The following is an 18,614-nucleotide window of genomic DNA, read 5'->3' as shown; positions in this document are numbered from 1 at the left end:
TACGTCATCAATCTTATGGAATCAGGTTCTGTTTGACATGCTGACCGAATGGGTGTCACGTATGAGTGATTATCTATATGTTATGCCTCGTATCAGATGCATAGATCATATCCGATGTGGAATTAGTTGGATATTCACCTTAATACTTGGCTATATATATATATATATATAATTTTTGAGTATCATACTAATATAAGCTTACAAGAAATGTATACTGTTGAGCTCCTTATAATTAATTATCTTTAGAATTTCAGTTCTCATATTTTTAAAAGTTATATTGAGATTTTTTTACTTATAAAAATAAAATATTCAATTTCGTTTCGACTCATATCATCCATTATACTAACGAAAATATTATAGAATTTATTACTAAGCATGAGCGGACTCTATCTCATTTTAATTTATCACAAAGCATATGGTATTTTCATTAGGAGAGCTATCATGAGAAAAAATTAGATTAAATATTTTATTTTTATAAGTTTATAGAGCATAATATAATTTTTAAAAATATAAGAATCGAAATACTAAATATAATTAAGTATAAAATATATAATTTATAATTAATTTGATTTAGTTTAATAATATTCGAGTGACGATAAATTGATAAAGTAGCAAGTCAAAGTCAATTCAACAAACCTTCGACGGGCTAATACCAAAATTTAGAGAAGGTAGAAATTAGGGAGCAACATTATTTAGATGACGTAACTTTTAGTTGGCACAGCAAGATTAATTAGGTAGGAGTAAGTATAGCACTTACTCTAAGAAAAGTCAAGTCTGATAAATTAATAGGTCGTTCTACTGATCACACTTAATATTTTAGATGCTTCAAATATTTTTTGCAAATCATATTCAGAACATTTAACTTAAACAGATTCATCAATCACTATTACTGACAACATAGTGAGCGAAAGACTTAGGTCAGCTTAAGTGGGCGTGTATCCTTCAGTTTAATTTCATAGTTTATGGAAGTAATATGTTACATTTCAAGTTTCTAGAAATAATAAACCAAATTCACAGGCAATCAGAATATTACTGCTATTAAAGGGGTTCTTTTTCATTACATGTGTTGGTATGTTATATTCTACTTAGTTAAAGGTATATATATATATATATATATATATATATATATATATATATATATATATATATATATATATATATATATAAAGCCGGTTTTCTGTAGCATGTAGTAAAGCAGACGCTAAATCATTCACAAAATGACATTTAGAAAGAGTTTGTAGCAGGTTGAGTTAGGTTGATCACTCCGTAATGTAGTCATCAAACATGACTCTTCCTCCTGCGGATCCAAGCAATTATATGAAGGTTGGTTGAAGAGCAGGAAGAGTTGGTCACCTACACCAATCATACTCCAATCTCCCTTCTTCACTAGATAAAACCCTGCCCTCTTCAATCTTCCAGGCAAAGCGTTCACTCCACCTTCTCTCTTCAATCATCCGGGCAAGTTAAGGTCGTCATAGAATGGCTGATACCAGAAGCATTCAAGCAATCCTAGTTGCGGCAATGGCAGCCGTGCTATTGGCAGGTGCAAGCGCCCAGTCCAGCTCGTGCTCGTCGGCCATCATGAGCTTGTCGCCGTGTTTGGACTACATCACAGGCAACGCTTCCACCCCCTCCAGCTCATGCTGTTCTCAGCTCTCCTCCGTGGTGCAATCAGAACCGCAATGCATTTGCACCCTCATCAGTTCTGGAGCTTCATCGGCTTCCTCGCTCGGAATCACCGTGAACCAGACTCAGGCGCTCGCCCTTCCCAGTACCTGCAAGGTTCAAATCCCCCTCAGCCAGTGCAATGGTAAGCATCGAGCTCCATTACTCCTCGTCTTGCAATTTTCAATGAAGTTACCTAATCTCGTTAATGGCATGGCATGAACCGAGAGCAGTAAGTGGACCGAGTGCATCCCCAGCAACACCATCCACATCACCTTCAGGTATGAGAGTGATCTTTGCCATGCGTGTCCCTTTCAAGTTTCAGTACAAGGGTGCCAATTTCAAAGTGCTTTATGTGCAGGTGTTGGATCAAAAAGTAACCCTGCAACAAGCACAGACTCATCAGATGGAGCCTCTGCAGGAGTACCTCTTGCGCTTCTGCTCTCTCTGGTCGCGATCGGGGCATATCCTTTCACATCTCTCGTCATTGTCTAAGGCTGCAGCTTTTTGGTATATGTATACGGTTATCGGATGGTGTATGAGTGGGCTTGTATTCTTTTTCTTCTGGCGTTCAATAATGTTTGTCTCCGCTGAGGCCATTTGGAGGTGTAGTCGTGAATCAAATTGCTTATGTGACACCTATGACAGAACATTCATCTTTATAATATTTGTTTCTATCCATTTATATTATTGTTTTACAAAGCATATGGTATGCTTATCTTAAGGAATATATTGTATTTGAATATTAGCACAAAAATAAGGAGTGGTTAACACCAATTACATCTAAAAAAAATAGATTCAATGGTCCTAACAAAATTTGTCAACCAATTGGTACATTTATTTTTTTCCTAAAAATATATGACGATTTTTAATTAGAAAAAGAATCAAGCATGTATAAAATATTCCTAACTAAATTTAGAAGTTTGCAAGGAGATTTTTTTCCTTTCCTGTTCAAAATACGAATAAGATTCTGACATAAGCCTCCATTTACTAACACAATATCTAATAATACAATTTGCTCCTACATCTTGTGATGGTTGATGGTGAGATCCATCAATTTAAGCCATCCGTATATCGAGACGCATCACTGTGAGATAGGTACCATTGCAAACCATGATACATAATTTCATAGTTATGGTGATTATTAATATCATCTTCCAACCAACAAGCATTTATGTGTTCGATCAAGATGCGTATTGTTAATATACAATACATTATTGCTTCTTCATATATGGAATTAATGCAAACTATCTCCACATGTTGAAAAACTTGGCTTAACAAGATATATATATTAAATTAGTACATAGGTGGTACGTACATTTGGATTTAAGTATAATAAAATCTACATGAAATGGAGTTTATCTAACAAAGTTCAAATTAGGCTATTTATATTTTTAGTTATTTTTAAAAAAAAGTTAAGCAGAAAAATAAGTATTCAGGTTGGGTTTGAAGACATGTTTTGAGTTTGAATGAGAAATTATGGACATCTCCTTCCTAACTAAGTGCCTAAGGAAGGGTGTATAATAATATATCTACATAATGTATCTCTTTCTCCGTTATAGTTTAATATTAGGTCTTTTATAACAATTTAAGTTTTGAATTATTTGTCATCCTATAAAAAAATTATCATTGTGTCAAAATAGATCGTTTGTTTAAAATTTGTATCTTGACTTATTTTGAAGCTTAATTAATATTAATATTTTTTTGTCTTTAATTTTGACTTTAACAATGTACTTATTCAATTTCACATATCAAATCTAATCAAAATATTAGAATTTTACACGTTACTTTTTTTTCTCAATAATTTAAGTTTTTGGGTCTTTATGTTCTCATTATGACGATGAATAATGTCCCTTCATAAAGAATTATATGATCAAATTAATTTGAACATTTTGACCTAATGATTAAGTAAAAAGAGCTTTTTACTCTTGCAACTTTAAAATTTTTTTCATTCATGCTAGGCCACTTAGCTCATCGACCCTCGTTATGATGGGCTACGACCCTTGTATGGAAATGTAAGTGGCTGGGGGAGGGAAGGAGATTGCCAACATTGTTAACTGGCATATAGAGACTAAGGTAATTAGAGGAAGGGAGGGGGGAGACCGACATTGCTTACCAACTTGCATGTGGAAGTATAAGTAGTCATAAAAGAGGAAAGAGCAGTTAGTATTACTAACCTATGCGTAAAGACATATATAAATCAGGGGGTAATCGATATTGTTACAAACTCACATATTGAGGTACAAGCGAACACGCGATATAATGTAATAGTTAAATTATTTTTCAAGTTACAAATGGAGATATAGATGGTTAGGAGAGGAGAGGAGGGTAGCTAGAGACTCGCAATCAATTGCAAGCTGAGAGTCTATGAATGGGGCTACCAAGCATAAGGATGGAAGGGAGTGGTGGGTGGGGGCAAAGGTATGACCAAGCATGGGGCAAAAGAGGCTAGTTGGGGAGGATGTGCGATGGAGGACCGTGACTATTACGAGAAAATGATCAATTGTGAAAAAAAGTTTATATATATATATATATATATATATATATATATATATATATATATATATATATATATATGAGAAAATTAATATCGAGGATGTTTTATGTCGACAGTTCAGTTGTATAAAATGAGGTATGCGAAAGTGGTGCCCGAACCATAATTTTCTATACAGTGTCAATACAATATTACGAAGGACATTTTCACAACGTTGGTCTACCCTTATCTGATGTCACTGGTAATTTTTAACGTTGACCTACTATCATTGACCTGACTATCTAGAATTCATATACAACGCTTAGTCTGGTCAACAGTCTTCTAATAGTATCTGATGTCATTGCTTAGTATGGGGTGAATTCTTTTTTTATAATAAAACTTTTATTATTTCTAACGGTGCATTCTTTTTTTTTTATGTTTTTTTTATAAAAAAGATTACTTTGTCCACTGCATTATCCTATCGCCACCGCATCACGCTGTCGTCCCGCCAAGTCCTGCCCCTTCGCCCGTGACGCTCTACCGTCCCTCTTCACTGTCATCCTAGTCATTTCCATGGGAGGGGGTCACCAGAGATGAGAGATAGGAGGCGATGATGGGGGCATGACAAGACTTCATGATATGAAATAAAGGTAAGAAAACGTCACTATGTGAAAAATAATGATTTTTCTGAAAGAATCTGCCCAAGAGTGGTACACGAGTCAATGTCAAGAGGAGTTGTGACTGCAATGGAGTCGTATAAGTACATATATCACACCTCTTTCGAACAGCATTCAACCAATCTATTCGTAGCTTCACTTGCTTTCTCCGCGGAGGCTCAAACTTCCATTAAATGTCTTTCTTTTTCGATCCCTTCATAATTTTTGGATCACCTTCGTGGCTGTTAACTTTAACATCCGCGCTCATCGTCCCATTCCTTTTGTCGGAGCCAGCTGCTTCTGCCACCGGTGTCACCAGTGACACCTCCGACCTATCCGCTCTCCTTTCCATCAGGGCTCATTTAAACCCTTTCACTTCCTTGTCCTCATGGGACAGTCACAACTCCAGCATCCCCTTCTGCCAGTGGCCGGGTGTGACATGCGGTAGTAGCAACAACCCCGGAAGGGTGACCGCACTAAACCTAGCCAATCTGGGCCTCACAGGCTCCGTATCTTCCGACATAGGCAACCTGACCTTCCTCCGGAGCCTCAACCTCTCCTTCAACAACCTGCAGGGCCAGCTTCCGCCGGAGCTCGGCCGTTTGTCACACTTAGAGTTGCTCGTTCTGAGCCAAAACGCTCTTGAAGGCAGAATTCCTGTCACCCTCGCCAACTGCTCCAACCTGTGGCGTATAAGCCTAGGTTCCAACAGACTCGCCGGGGAAGTCCCGGCAGAGTTTGGTGCACTTCCCAAGCTCCAAATCCTTAGCCTCCATGACAACGACCTCAGCGGGAGAATCCCTGCTTCCCTGGGGAACCTCTCGTCGGTAACTCACATCGATCTCGTGGGAAACAGACTGGCAGGCACCATACCACCGAGTCTAGGAAGACTCCAAAGCTTAGTGCACATCTCTGTCACCAGGAACTCATTGACAGGGGCGATCCCCGTCTCCATTTTTAACCTGTCGTCCCTCTCCTACTTGTACGTAGGGTATAACCAACTCTCTGGAACACTGCCACCTGACATGGGCAACACGCTTGTCAGTCTTGAAGTACTTCAAGCATTTGGTAACATTCTTGAAGGTCCACTTCCTATCTCACTGCCAAATGCTTCTATGCTTAGACAAATCGTTCTGCCATATAACAGACTTAGTGGTCCTCTGCCTCCGGATATAGGCAAACTAAGATATCTATCTTCGCTGAATCTGCGTGCCAACGAATTAGAAACTAGGAAAGCTGAGGACTGGGAGTTCTTCACTTCCTTAGCCAACTGCAGCAATCTGAAAACCCTGGACCTGGAATATAACAAGCTGGAGGGGCCATTGCCAAGCACGATAGTCAATCTATCGACACAACTTACATGGCTTGGTTTGGGAGGAAACGAGGTACATGGAAGTATTCCCGAGGGGATAGGGCGCTTCATCCACCTCGAAAGACTTCACTTGGATCAGATGGCTCTCACAGGTACTGTTTCGAACGCGCAGTAGTCCTGAGACCAGTGGAACTCAGATTCATGAAGAAGTTGGCTCATGATAGATTTACGTGGTTAGATTCATGAAGATACCTGCATAAATTTTTTGTATATTAAATTTATGATGATATCCCTAAAAGAATAATTATGGATTTTGTATATCTGACCTTGCAGAATTGTATCATCACAATTCTTGATTCTTTATATCATCCGTGTCAAAATTTCATGGGTCTGAGTCAATAGTTAACAAACACTAATTTGATTCAACAGCTTAAGTTTAAGTTATATATATATATATATATATAATTCGACTCTCTTTATCCTTAACGTTATGAAACTATCCTTTCTCTTTGCATCTCGCATGCATGGATCTTCCCAGGTCACGTCCCTGCAGCCGTTGGCAAGTTACGGAATCTGCACGTCTTGTCCTTGGACGATAATCAATTGTCGGGAGTTCTTCCATCCGCTGTTGGCAACCTTACCCAGCTCGAAAACCTCTACTTGAACGGCAATGGCTTGCAGGGAGAGATTCCCAAGAGCTTCGGCAACCTGCGACAGTTGACTGTGTGTGATTTATCATTCAACAAGCTCGAGGGCCGCATTCCTGAAGAACTTACAGAGCTGACCTCTTTGACTCGATACCTCAACTTGTCACGGAACTTTTTCACGGGGCCTCTGCCAGCAGGAGTTGGCAGCTTGAAGAATCTTGAAGCCTTGGATATATCAAAGAACAGACTATCTGGGGAAATTCCAAGCACCATAGGAGAATGCCAAGTCTTGCAGTACCTCTACCTGCAAGGAAACCACCTTGAAGGAGCAATTCCAGACTCGCTCGGTAGTCTCACCGGCGTCCAAGTGTTAGATCTCTCCTGCAACAACTTATCAGGACACATCCCGCTGTCCTTCGAGCGACTCGAACACGTCAGGTTCCTTAATCTTTCATTCAACGACCTCCAAGGCCAAGTGCCAAATGAAGGGGTTTTCAGGAACGCCAATGTTTACTCGGTCACCGGAAACAATAAGCTGTGTGGAGGAATCCAAGCGTTGCATTTGCAGCCATGCCCCGATCACGCTCCGGGGAAGAAGGGCGGGTCTCCTGCAGTTAGGTCACTCGTCTCAATTGTGATTACGGTGACAATATTTGTATTGTCTCTGGCTGCAGCTTCTTACCTGCTCCACAGGCAAAGAACAAGGAAGTGCATGCCTGTAGTACCATCTAAAAGACAGTATCCAATTGCTTCTTACAGCGAGATATACAGAGCAACTGATGGATTCTCCCCATCCAATATCATAGGCCGGGGAAGCTTTGGTCAAGTGTACAGGGGAACCATGAGCTACGATTCGATCGACGTTGCTGTTAAGGTGTTCGATACTCTACAAGTCGGGGCCTTTCAGAGCTTTAAAGCAGAATGTGAAACTTTAGGAGCAATCAGACATCGAAATGTCAACAAGATCTTAACAGTCTGCTCTAGCGCAGATCACAATGGTGATGCATTCTTGGCTATCGTTACTGCGTACATGCCCAATGGGAGTTTAAATGACTGGTTGCATCCCGGAGCAGACATGAATGGTGATGCATCGAGCGCCTTAACTCTCCTCCAGAGACTGAACATAGCAATCGATGTGGCTTCTGCTTTGGACTATCTGCATCACTATAGCGGGACAACCATTGTTCATTGTGATCTGAAGCCAAGCAATGTGCTTCTTGACAATGATATGGTTGCTCATTTGTGTGACTTTGGATCTGCAGAGTTGCTGAAAGAGACGACCTCCGGTGATCTTGCTAAGGAGATAAGTCGCATCTCTCGGTTAAAAGGATCCATTGGATATGTCGCTCCAGGTCATTTACTCGATCTCATACACTTTTTCTCTAACTCATTCGTTGTTCGTAAACTCCTTGGGTAGCATTTTTTTCACAGCGGCATCAAAAATCTTGTCTTTGGTTGTACTTATGATTGTAGAGTACGGCTTGGGCGGGACGGTCTCCACTAAAGGGGATGTCTACAGTTATGGAGTACTTGTGCTGGAGATGTTCAGCGGAAGAAGACCCACAGATTCCCATTTTAAGGATGGAGAAAACCTTCATCGTTACGTGAAAATGGCTTATCCAGCACAGATATTTGATATAGTCGACCCATCGTTGTTGTTGCATGAACAAGATGCAAAGGCTAACGTGGATAAGGGGATCCATAAATGTCTGCTTTCGGTGATCAAAGTTGGCCTCTCATGCTCAAACGAATCGGCGACTGCCAGAATGGAGATGGAAGACGTGATCAAAACGTTGCATGTTGCGAGGAGGATACTTGTTGAAGGAACCCTAGCGGAGAATAGGAGAGGAGCCGACATGTAAATATTTGGTGACAGTAGCTAACGTGTAAATATGTGCAGTGTAAATAACGTGTAAATATGTGGAAAGACTATCCATGCATAAATGATATCGAATCATGGTTTGATTAATTAATATAGATAAATTCAAACATATATGTATTTCCAGATAAATGTAATTATCGATATGATATTTTTTAAAAAACTTAATTTGGTATATCAATAATTATCAAGCAATGAGCTCTTACTCTATCCCTCAAAAAATGGTGCACAAGCAAGGAAATCTATCTGAAGACGTGTGAGTGAAGGTAGACTGCGGATAACCCCAATACGTCCTTCTTCTATGAAAACAAGAGGAGCACCTAAGCAATGACTCTGTTTAGAGCATAGATTATTATTACACCTCGTTGAATACACTTACATTACTTATCGTTAGAGTTCTAACATGACATAAATGCTCTTTTAAAAATTAAGATTCGTTGCATATATCTATGGTTGGTATTAATTAATTTGAATCGAAAAACTATAATGTATCTTCAAATATTATTAATGTCAAATTGATGCCTCAGCTGCAGTTAAATTACAGTCAATTGATTAAATTTAAATGTTCAACTTATATAAGTATACATATACAGGGATGGATATCGGATCATTTAGTTCTATTTGATAGATGTATCTGTCAAAATCTTTATCATCTGAATTAATCATCATATTTTATAATTTAACTTTAACATAAAAACAATTACGTACCTTTCACATACCTAACCCATTAGGCGTCAAGTCACGCTAACCTAAAATAATTTAAATAATAATCTGATGGGAAAATACCAAACCCTTATGAAAATAAACGGCCGCCTGAGGTCAATATAATTAATACGAATAATGTTGTCGGTCAATGTCGTGTTCGTCCACCGTCTCACAGACCGCGCGAGGTCGCGCTAACGTCACCCACCGGTGGGCTCCATATGTGATGTCCGTGAAATATATTCATAAGGGAGGTAGGCGTCGACCCGCTTTACATAATGTACGGTCGCTACTTTTGTCGGCCGTCTTCGGTTTTTAATTTGTAATAATTCGTAAGAGATAGTGATGTCTGGCGTCACTTGTAATGACTCGTTCTTGGTTACAAGAATAACAACAATAATAATAATATCTTAATGATGACTTAATAAAGAATCGTTGTATCTTAGATATAAACATATTAGACGCCATTATCCACGAGTTGTTGGGTGTTGATTAGTTGCACCGAATCCATCTAGATGTACATGTGGTAATTTGATGAGTTAACTAGCCAATAACTTCATTTTGGTCCTACGGACCAAAATGTTTAAACGGGAGTTTTCGTAGTATACTCATCAAGCCCTTATAAGCTAATCATACACATTCCCCACTTTCGACGTGGGACTAACGGGATATTACAGAACATGTTTGGAAACTTTCGCTGATTGCGATAAAGGGCCCAATTACAACTAAAAAAATATCTGGGAAAAAAAAGATTGTTGCTTTGTTGTTGGCTTCTTACGAACTGTCTAATAGTTAAGCAAGGGCGAATTTAGTAGTAGGTGTAGACTATAAATGGGATGAGTAAAGCTTGATCGTTATGGATCCTATATAGTAGTTTTGAGATTTTTTTAAAAAATGATACTCGTAATCTTTTGTTGGTGGACGTAAGTGTGTTGAAGAAATGAACATCTTCTATTGTAAAATTATGATGATGTGAAATAAGCTAAAGGTTTTTACGTAATATGATGTTAAGCTGCTACATGTGAAATCGAATTCTCAAAAATATTAGTTTAGATTCTATCTAGGACGATCATTGTTCTTTAGATATTATAAAATTTAATTGAGGATATTTGAAATTTGTAAAAGCTTTTTGTTTCTTTCTTAATCCCTCACATATATAGAGAAATAAATGAATTTACTAAGTGGTTAGCTAATCATGTTAGGCTAACCAAAACTTTATTTTTATAAAGAGAGGAGTGACCTTCTCAGTTGGCATATCTTTTGTACTATGACGCATAGCAACTTTTTTTTTTTTTTTTTGACTTTGATGATTTAGTTAATATATTTTACTTAGAGAAAAAGAAAAATGAACATATGTTTGACACCTAATAACTCGTGTTACGTACAACTTAAGGCTTTATGACAAAGCATCAATATTTTCCAAGAGTCTTTTTTTAATAGGAAATTTTACATGTCAGTTAATATCAGTTAATATGAGTTAGAAAAAAATATAAAATGTAAAGTGTCAAAAAATATAACATAGTTTCAAAATTATAGATGTCAAATTGATTTCTCGATTACGTTCAAATAATAGTCAATTGATTGTATCAAAATTATAGGTTTGTAAGTATATATATTAAACCAAAATTTATACAGATCAATATGGAAATCACCGATTTTGATTGAACATATGTATACTATTACCCAATGTCTCAGAGAGAAATTGATGAGTGAAGTTGTGACGTGCCGATTACGTGCTGACAGCGTCAATCCTCGCACCAGAAGTAAGTATATGGACCGGGCATGCAACTCCATAATCCCGCCGCCTTCTTAAATTGAATTGTCTCTGGGCGCCTTAACTTTCGATGATGATGTTCCTCTTTCTCCATTCGTTACGAACCTTTGAATCAACCTTGCGGGTGTTAACCTCCTCCGCGCTCATTCTTTCATTCCTTTTCTCGGAGCGGCCAGCTGCTTCCGCCACCGGTATGACTAGCGACACCGACGACCTACCCGCACTCCTCTCTATCAAGGCTCATTTGCACCCTCCCGCTTCCTTGTCCTCATGGGACAGCCACAACTCCAGCACTGCATTCTGCCAGTGGCCGGGGGTGACATGTGGTAACAGCCAAAACCCCGGAAGGGTGACTTCCCTGGACTTGGCCAATCTTGGCCTCACCGGCTCCATATCTCCCGACATAGGCAACCTGACCTTCCTCAGGAGCCTCAACCTCTCTCTCAACAGCCTACAAGGCCAGCTGCCGCCGGAGCTTGGCCGTTTGTCCCACCTCGAGTCTCTCCTTCTGAGCCGAAACGCTCTCGAAGGCAGAATTCCTGGCACCCTCGCCAACTGCTCCAGCCTGTGGCGGATAAGTCTAGGTTCCAACAGGCTCGCTGGGGAAATCCCAGCAGCGCTTGGTGCACTCCCCAAGCTCCAAATCCTTAGCCTCCATTACAACGACATCGGCGGGAGAATCCCTGCTTCCCTTGGGAACCTCTCGTCGATGACTCACATCGATCTCGTCGGAAACAGAGTGACGGGCACCATACCCCCGAGTCTAGGAAGACTCCAGAGCTTAGTGCATATCTCTGTCACCGGGAACTCACTGACAGGGGCGATCCCCGCCAACATTTTTAACATGTCGTCCCTCTGCTACTTGTACGTAGGGTATAACCAGCTCTCTGGAACACTGCCACCTGACATGGGCAACACGCTTGTCAATCTCGAAGTACTTCAAGCATTTGGTAACACTCTCGAAGGTCCGCTTCCTATCTCACTGCCAAATGCTTCCAGGCTTACAGAAATCGTTCTGCCATATAACAGACTTAGTGGCCCGCTGCCTCGGGATATAGGCAGACTAAGATATCTCTCTTCGTTGAGTCTTCGTGACAATAGATTGGAAGCAAAGAAAGCAGAGGACTGGGAGTTCCTCGCTTCCTTAGCCAACTGCAGCAATCTCCGAACTCTGGACCTGGGATACAACAAGCTGGAGGGGACTCTGCCCGCAGCTATAGCCAATCTATCGACGCAATTGAAATGGCTTGGGTTGGGAGGAAATGAGATCCATGGAAGTATTCCTGCAGGGATAGGAAGTTTCACCCACCTCCACAGACTTTACTTGGATCAGATGGCCCTCGCAGGTACTGTTTAAACGCGTTGCAGTATTCCTCAGATTGGTCGAGCTAAAATTTATGAATTAATTCGCTTGAAATAAATATAATTTCCTCAGCATTTGCTGGTATTAGTCAGTAATATTCTTCTAAGTTTATTTTGCAGCGAAGATGTTCAACCTAGTTGTGTTACTTTGACAAGTCTCATAGTCTCACATCGGGAAAATCAGACTTGTAGGTCAAGATTAATTGATCGAACCACGTAAATTTGGTGTTCTTATCGTTTCTTTTATTCTTCCGCTTTATTGCCTTTGTTGGGTTGTCAAAATTATCCTTCAGTAAATATTCTGAAACTAGCTCTAACAAGTTGTGGCAGATATTAAGTGAACTGAATGAGCTAAACACTACCATTTTCTATAAGAGTATTTAGTTTTTAGAACAGCATGTGATTCTGGTAGACACTAAAATTCTTGGTTGTTTTATCTATAGTCATGCTTCGTATCACCCGCCAAGCTCTTATCATTCTTCACAGGTGACATTCCTGCAGCCATTGGCAAGCTTCAGAATCTGCACATCTTGTCCCTGAACGGTAATCGATTGTCGGGAGTTCTTCCGTCCACTGTTGGCAACCTTACCCAGCTGGAAAGACTATACTTGAACGATAACAGCTTGCAGGGAGAGATTCCCAAGAGCTTTCACAACCTGCAACGGTTGACAGTGTGTGATTTGTCATTCAACGAGCTTGAGGGCAGCATTCCTAAAGAACTAGCGGAGCTTTCCTCCTTGACTCGATACCTCAACTTGTCGCATAACTTGTTGACAGGGCCTTTACCATCAGAATTTGGAAGCTTGAAGAATCTTCAAGTGTTGGATATATCAGATAACAGACTATCTGGGGAAATTCCAAGCACCTTAGGAGAATGTCAAGTCTTGCAGTACCTCTACCTGCAAAGGAACCACCTTCAAGGAACAATTCCAGACTCTCTAAGTAGTCTAGGCGGCATACAAGTGTTGGATCTCTCCTGCAATTACTTATCAGGACCCATCCCACTGACCTTCGAGCGACTCCAACACATGAAGTTTCTTAATCTTTCGTTAAACGATCTCCAAGGCCAAGTGCCAGACCAAGGGGGTTTCAAGAACGCCAATTTGTACTCAGTCGCTGGGAATGATAAGCTGTGTGGAGGAATCCAAGAGTTACATTTGCAGCCATGTTCCAGACTTGTTCCGGGAAACAAGTGTGGGTCTCCTGCGGTTAGATCACCCATCTCATTTGTGTTTATGGTGTCACTACTTGTCCTGTCTCTAGGTAAAGCTTCTTACCTGGTCCGCAAGCAAAGAACGAGGATCTACATGCCTGCAGGCCCATCTAAAAGACAGACATCCATCTTAGAAGTGAGACCAGGAGGAAGAAATATGTAACTTTATTGATCCAATTCTGGGTACATGTAAAATATATGACGATCATATCAAGGGATATAGATCCCTTTTATGTAGTAGCTTTTAACACGCCACTACAAACTTAAAAGATGATTTAGTAGAAACCAGCTCAAGTTTTGAATGTAAGTAGTTAAATTGCGGTGAGGATATGGGAAGACGAGGACCAGATCGATCAGGTTATCTATCACAGGATCAGAGACCATAAGGAGTGGCAGCGTTTGTGGTACGCAGCGACGGAGGATTTGGATCTCAACTGTGCTCAACGATGGAGGATCCAAATCTCGACTATGCTTAGCGACGAAGAATCTAGATCTCAGTTGTGCTCCAACGGAGACAGAGGGTTGTGCTCAACGACGAAGGATTCAGATCTCGGCTATACTCAACAATAAGGATCCAGATCTCAGCTATGCTCAACTGGGAGGAAGAGTTGAGTGGGACCCAGCCAAGAGATCTGAGAAGGAAGTCCGCCTGAGTGGGACTCAACCAAGTGTCAACGTCGACAAACTCGATGAGCAGATGGGAAGATGAAAAGCGACGACAACGTCGACAAACTCGATGAGCAGATGGGCAGATGGGAGCCAGGAGCTTCTACCACTCGCAATGGAGGAGGAAAAACGGTGGGGCCACGACAAGCAGGCAAACTCTGCGATGATTAACTCACCATGGATGAGTAGAGGAGTCTACTTGAGGCACCCGAAACGGATGGTGGCGGGTGGGAAGAGCAAGCGGGTAGTAAACAGAGAGCTTCCCGCTGCCACTCGCAGTAGAGGAGCAGGAAAAGCGATGGGGCCAAGGAGAGTAGAACCAGGAGGTACTTGAACTAGAGCTTGGGCGGGCAAGGCCGAAGAAGCAATGCAGGAGGTTCAAGAGCAGGCGTGACCAACAGTGCTGACACGGGCCTCCAGGATGATCTTGGCAGCGACAAGGTAGGCGACGAATTCGCCTAATTTGATGCAAAGGCATGAGAAGGGCTGCACTCAACTACAAAGGAGTCAGATCTCGGTTGTGCTCAATGGTGGAGGGTTGTGCTCAACAGCGAAGGGCTATGCTCGATGGAGGATTCAGATCTCGGCTATGCTCAGTGACGAATGATCCAGATCTCGGTTGTGCTTGACTGGGAGGAAGAGTTGAGTGGAACCCAGCCACGAGATCCGATAAGAAAGTCCGTTGGAGTGTGACCCAATCAAGTGTAAGGGTTAATTACATATTACCTCTTATAATTAGCTACATTTAGCATTCCGATTCTTATACTTTTAAAAATTATATTAGAATTATTTAACATTATTTTTTCTCACGTCATCGATTCTGCTAATGAAAATATTGTAAGATTTACCACTTATCACATGTTGACTCTACCTCACTTTGATTTATCACTGAACACATACGATATTTTCATCAACAAAATCGACGATATGAAGACGAACGAGATTAAATGTTTCACTTTCGTAAATATATGAATCTCAATATAACTTTTAAAAATATAAAGATTGTAATACTAAAGATAGCTAATTACATGGTGTACTATGTAATTAGCCCTAACATGCGAAGGTATGACAATGAGCCCCAACAAGCGACGACAGAGGCTGGAGAAACCTCCGAAAAGTGGAATTGTTCATGTAAGGTCAGATTTCTATCGAAAAGTAGAACAGGTCGCCACAGGTTAGAAGTGTCGCATGGTAAGGAAGACCACACATAAGGAAGACCGGGGCAACTTCAACCCAGAGGAAATGGGAGGAAGATGGCTGACGAAGAGCGCCAGGTGAGTAAGACTACGAACCCGTTGCAGCTTGACAAACAAAATGATTGCTAATTTGTGTGGCATTGGATCTGCAGAGTTCCCATAAGAGACTGCCTATGGTGATTTTCCTAAGGAGACAAGTCACATCTTCTGATTATAAGGTTTGATTGGATATGTCACTCCGCGTTATTTACTCCATCTCATGTTCTTTTCCTAAACTCATTTGTTGTTCATGAACTATTACATTACAGTGACCTTTTAATTGATCTTCACTAGCTTTTGTCTGTATTTATAACCTTACAGGAGCACAAAGATGAAACAGAGAGGAGAAGAGAAAAAAAAAAAAAAAACAAGTTAAGAGAAATAGAAGAAAATAATTTAGAAAAGTGAAAATATTTAGAACAACAGCCTAATGACTAGCTTTCAAAGCATTCATAACCAATGATTACCATGTTGAACTAAAATTTCCATCTCCTAAAAATCAGGGGTACATCATACAACTGCATTTTCAAGAAGTAATTCAATTAAGATGCATTTGTCTGATATCTTTTGACAAGCTGAAATCACTTCATACATGGTGAGGTAGCTATTCATAAACCACCTAGATCGTGTATGGTTAAATGTCAATAACATTATACAAAACTCCCTAAAATTCATTGGCTGGACTGGTGAAGCAATTTTAGTCATCACGTGAAGCAGACTAATAGATTCAAAATCTCTTACTTTGCAAGTACCTTTTTTCTGACACCAATGTGATGAAAACATAATTTAGAATTTCCAGACCTACTTTTCCTCTAAAGATCTGTGAGAACCATGTGTTAGTCATTCTTTGTAATGCTCCAACATTCTGTGTAAAAAAGGAATCTATAAACGTCAGACCCCATCCTTATGTCTGTTTAACACTGCAGTTGTAACCTTATTAATCAAAAGTTCTTATCAAAAACATTCAAGAAATCTCGGCAGCCCTTTTAATTCTTCATGCCCTGAAATTTACTTCTCAACAATTCTAAAGTGTGACACTTATCCTTCATGATCATGCACAGGACATTAAATTATCATAAGAAATAAAAGAGATAAGAAGCTGGTAGATCTCCTCCTTGTTTCATGCCACATTTGTTTATTCAATTCCCAGTACACCATCCAAATTCGTCAAAAAATTCCTCATAAATTAATTTTATCAAGAATCCATAGCCCAATATCCTGTAGCAAGCTGAAATCACCTTATATGCATTGACAGCTTGTTATTCAGAAACCACATACACTATGGGGCCAATGACTTAATTCAGAACTTCCTAAGGACCAATGGCTGGAATCTTGAAGCTATTTTAATCATCCCATGAATGCTTTGAAACAATTTTCATCATCACATGAAGCAGACTAATAGGTAAATTCTAACTCTACAAGCACCTTCTTTTTCTGGCACCAACATAATGAAAGCATAATTTAGATTATCCAAACCTACTTTTCTCCAAAAATGTCTGAGGACCACTAGTGAATTATCCTTTATTATGCCCCAGAATTGTGTTACAAAATGAATTTAGAACCATCAAGCTTACCAGCCCAAGGGCCATCTTTCAGTCTCTTACATATTGCAGTTGCCACATCGTTAATTGAAAGCTCTCATCTAAAACGTTTAAGATATCTCTGCAACAGTTATCATTAAACAGAGTGGACAAATCTAAATGTTAGAAAGCCAAAAACATTCAATAAATGCTTCTTATCTAATTCTGTTATATTATTTATGCTTGTTACATTTATCATAGCATGGTTGTATTTTCGTATTGATGTAACCATATCTTAACCAAGAAACTCTAGATTTTGGACACCAATGTAACTCTTTTATCACTTGATATTCTTTCCATTTGCATCTTGTAAAACTTTTCCTCATCAACCTTAGTCTCTATCAAGTTTCTATCTTTTTTCCAACAAATCCAGCTCAGTAATTCTATTCTCCAACATGTCCCTCTTACTCCTAATACAGAAATCCAGTTCCAACGCAGAACTCAGATCCATATCTGAACCGGATCATTTGTGCCCCGGATTTGGCTCAGGCAAGATTATTTGTATGCCATGTCCGAGCAGGAAAAGAGCACAAAGCCACAGTAAAAGAAGTGATATTTAGCGCACATACCTTTGCTTTTGAATTTCATTGCCAATGCCTTCCCTTAATTAGCAGCTCCGAAGAAAAAAACTTTCACCTCTTCGAGCGTTTCCTCTCCTCACCGCCATTTCCCAATCCCGACTCATCCAAAGTGCACAGAAGCGATTTCCCTAATGAAGGTAAATTCAAGGAATACAAAGCAAGAGGGGAAAGGATTAATCAATCACATAAAGCAAAGATTTTTTAGAAAAACTGTGAAACTTGAGTAGGCAGATTTGCAGCAAATCTGAGCCGAATAACACCAAATCGGATCCATTCATGATGAAAACCATAACTTTGGCAATTCCATAGTGGGAGAATCAATTTATAACGAGAAACCTCAAATTAACAATGTACGAAAGCGTGAAAGATCTCAGTACCTCTTCTGACCGATCTATCCAAGACAAAAGACCAACCAGGCACAGATCTGATCCTCACTATCCTCAAAATCCAACAATCAATAGGCGAAACGAAAACCCTAAATCGGCGCAAAGCTCCGGAAGGTTCCGAACGGGTAGCGGGCCCACGAAATCAGAATTCAGAAGAAACATGGTCCGGCCCACCAAATCTTCATTTGTCCTTTTTGGCGCGAATCGAGCCTAACTGGCCACGTAGAGGACAGATGTCATAATGACAGTGATTGTTGAATTATTTATTTCATACACAAAGTTGGAAAAGTACAGCTAAAAAAATTAATTTTTTATGTTTTCCTAATCATTGAACCGCTGCTTTCATTAAACACCACGGTCCGATAGTACAAGTGATGGCAATCATTGATGAATTATTTATCAGGCCATACTATTAAAACTTATTCTTTATTCTAAGTTTAATTCTGTACATTAACTGAAGACAATAACTAACTTAGCTCGTAA

The 18,614-nt window shown here is 39.9% G+C and overlaps 3 protein-coding genes across 3 annotated transcripts; all 3 read left to right on the top strand.

Moving 5' to 3' along the window:
• The first annotated feature begins 1,367 nt into the window (after nt 1-1,367).
• Nucleotides 1,368-2,350, top strand: LOC103980877 (non-specific lipid transfer protein GPI-anchored 5). The gene is made up of 3 exons (XM_009397400.3): nt 1,368-1,810; nt 1,899-1,946; nt 2,027-2,350. Exons 1-3 carry the CDS (start codon nt 1,480-1,482, stop codon nt 2,158-2,160), a joined length of 513 nt encoding a protein of 170 aa, XP_009395675.2. The 5' UTR covers nt 1,368-1,479; the 3' UTR covers nt 2,161-2,350.
• A 2,599-nt stretch (nt 2,351-4,949) lies between these two features.
• On the top strand, nt 4,950-8,737 carry LOC135609670 (putative receptor-like protein kinase At3g47110). Its single transcript, XM_065103165.1, has 3 exons — nt 4,950-6,258; nt 6,645-8,105; nt 8,227-8,737. Exons 1-3 carry the CDS (start codon nt 4,989-4,991, stop codon nt 8,613-8,615), a joined length of 3,120 nt encoding a protein of 1,039 aa, XP_064959237.1. The 5' UTR covers nt 4,950-4,988; the 3' UTR covers nt 8,616-8,737.
• Nucleotides 8,738-11,142: 2,405 nt separating this feature from the next.
• Nucleotides 11,143-13,923, top strand: LOC135609669 (receptor kinase-like protein Xa21). Its single transcript, XM_065103164.1, has 2 exons — nt 11,143-12,454; nt 12,957-13,923. The coding sequence occupies exons 1-2, from the start codon at nt 11,179-11,181 to the stop codon at nt 13,844-13,846; spliced, it is 2,166 nt and encodes a 721-aa protein (XP_064959236.1). The 5' UTR covers nt 11,143-11,178; the 3' UTR covers nt 13,847-13,923.
• The last annotated feature ends 4,691 nt before the right edge of the window (nt 13,924-18,614 follow it).

The sequence above is a fragment of the Musa acuminata genome, chromosome BXJ2-4 (genome assembly GCF_036884655.1).
Source record: "Musa acuminata AAA Group cultivar baxijiao chromosome BXJ2-4, Cavendish_Baxijiao_AAA, whole genome shotgun sequence".
Classification (NCBI taxonomy): Eukaryota; Viridiplantae; Streptophyta; class Magnoliopsida; order Zingiberales; family Musaceae; genus Musa; species Musa acuminata.
The sequence above is the reverse complement of the archived record's forward strand: the minus strand, read 5'-3'. Positions and strand labels throughout refer to the sequence as shown.

What these genes read in the sequence shown, in the direction of transcription:
- LOC103980877 (XM_009397400.3), top strand. Translation starts at nt 1,480, where the DNA reads ATGGCTGATACCAGAAGCATTCAAGCAATCCTAGTTGCGGCAATGGCA. An exon ending in CCCCCTCAGCCAGTGCAATG is followed by an intron (nt 1,811 to 1,898) that starts GTAAGCATCGAG and finishes AACCGAGAGCAG; the next exon opens with TAAGTGGACCGAGTGCATCC. An exon ending in ACCATCCACATCACCTTCAG is followed by an intron (nt 1,947 to 2,026) that starts GTATGAGAGTGA and finishes CTTTATGTGCAG; the next exon opens with GTGTTGGATCAAAAAGTAAC.
- LOC135609670 (XM_065103165.1), top strand. Translation starts at nt 4,989, where the DNA reads ATGTCTTTCTTTTTCGATCCCTTCATAATTTTTGGATCACCTTCGTGG. An exon ending in GGATCAGATGGCTCTCACAG is followed by an intron (nt 6,259 to 6,644) that starts GTACTGTTTCGA and finishes GGATCTTCCCAG; the next exon opens with GTCACGTCCCTGCAGCCGTT. An exon ending in CATTGGATATGTCGCTCCAG is followed by an intron (nt 8,106 to 8,226) that starts GTCATTTACTCG and finishes TTATGATTGTAG; the next exon opens with AGTACGGCTTGGGCGGGACG.
- LOC135609669 (XM_065103164.1), top strand. Translation starts at nt 11,179, where the DNA reads ATGATGATGTTCCTCTTTCTCCATTCGTTACGAACCTTTGAATCAACC. An exon ending in GGATCAGATGGCCCTCGCAG is followed by an intron (nt 12,455 to 12,956) that starts GTACTGTTTAAA and finishes CATTCTTCACAG; the next exon opens with GTGACATTCCTGCAGCCATT.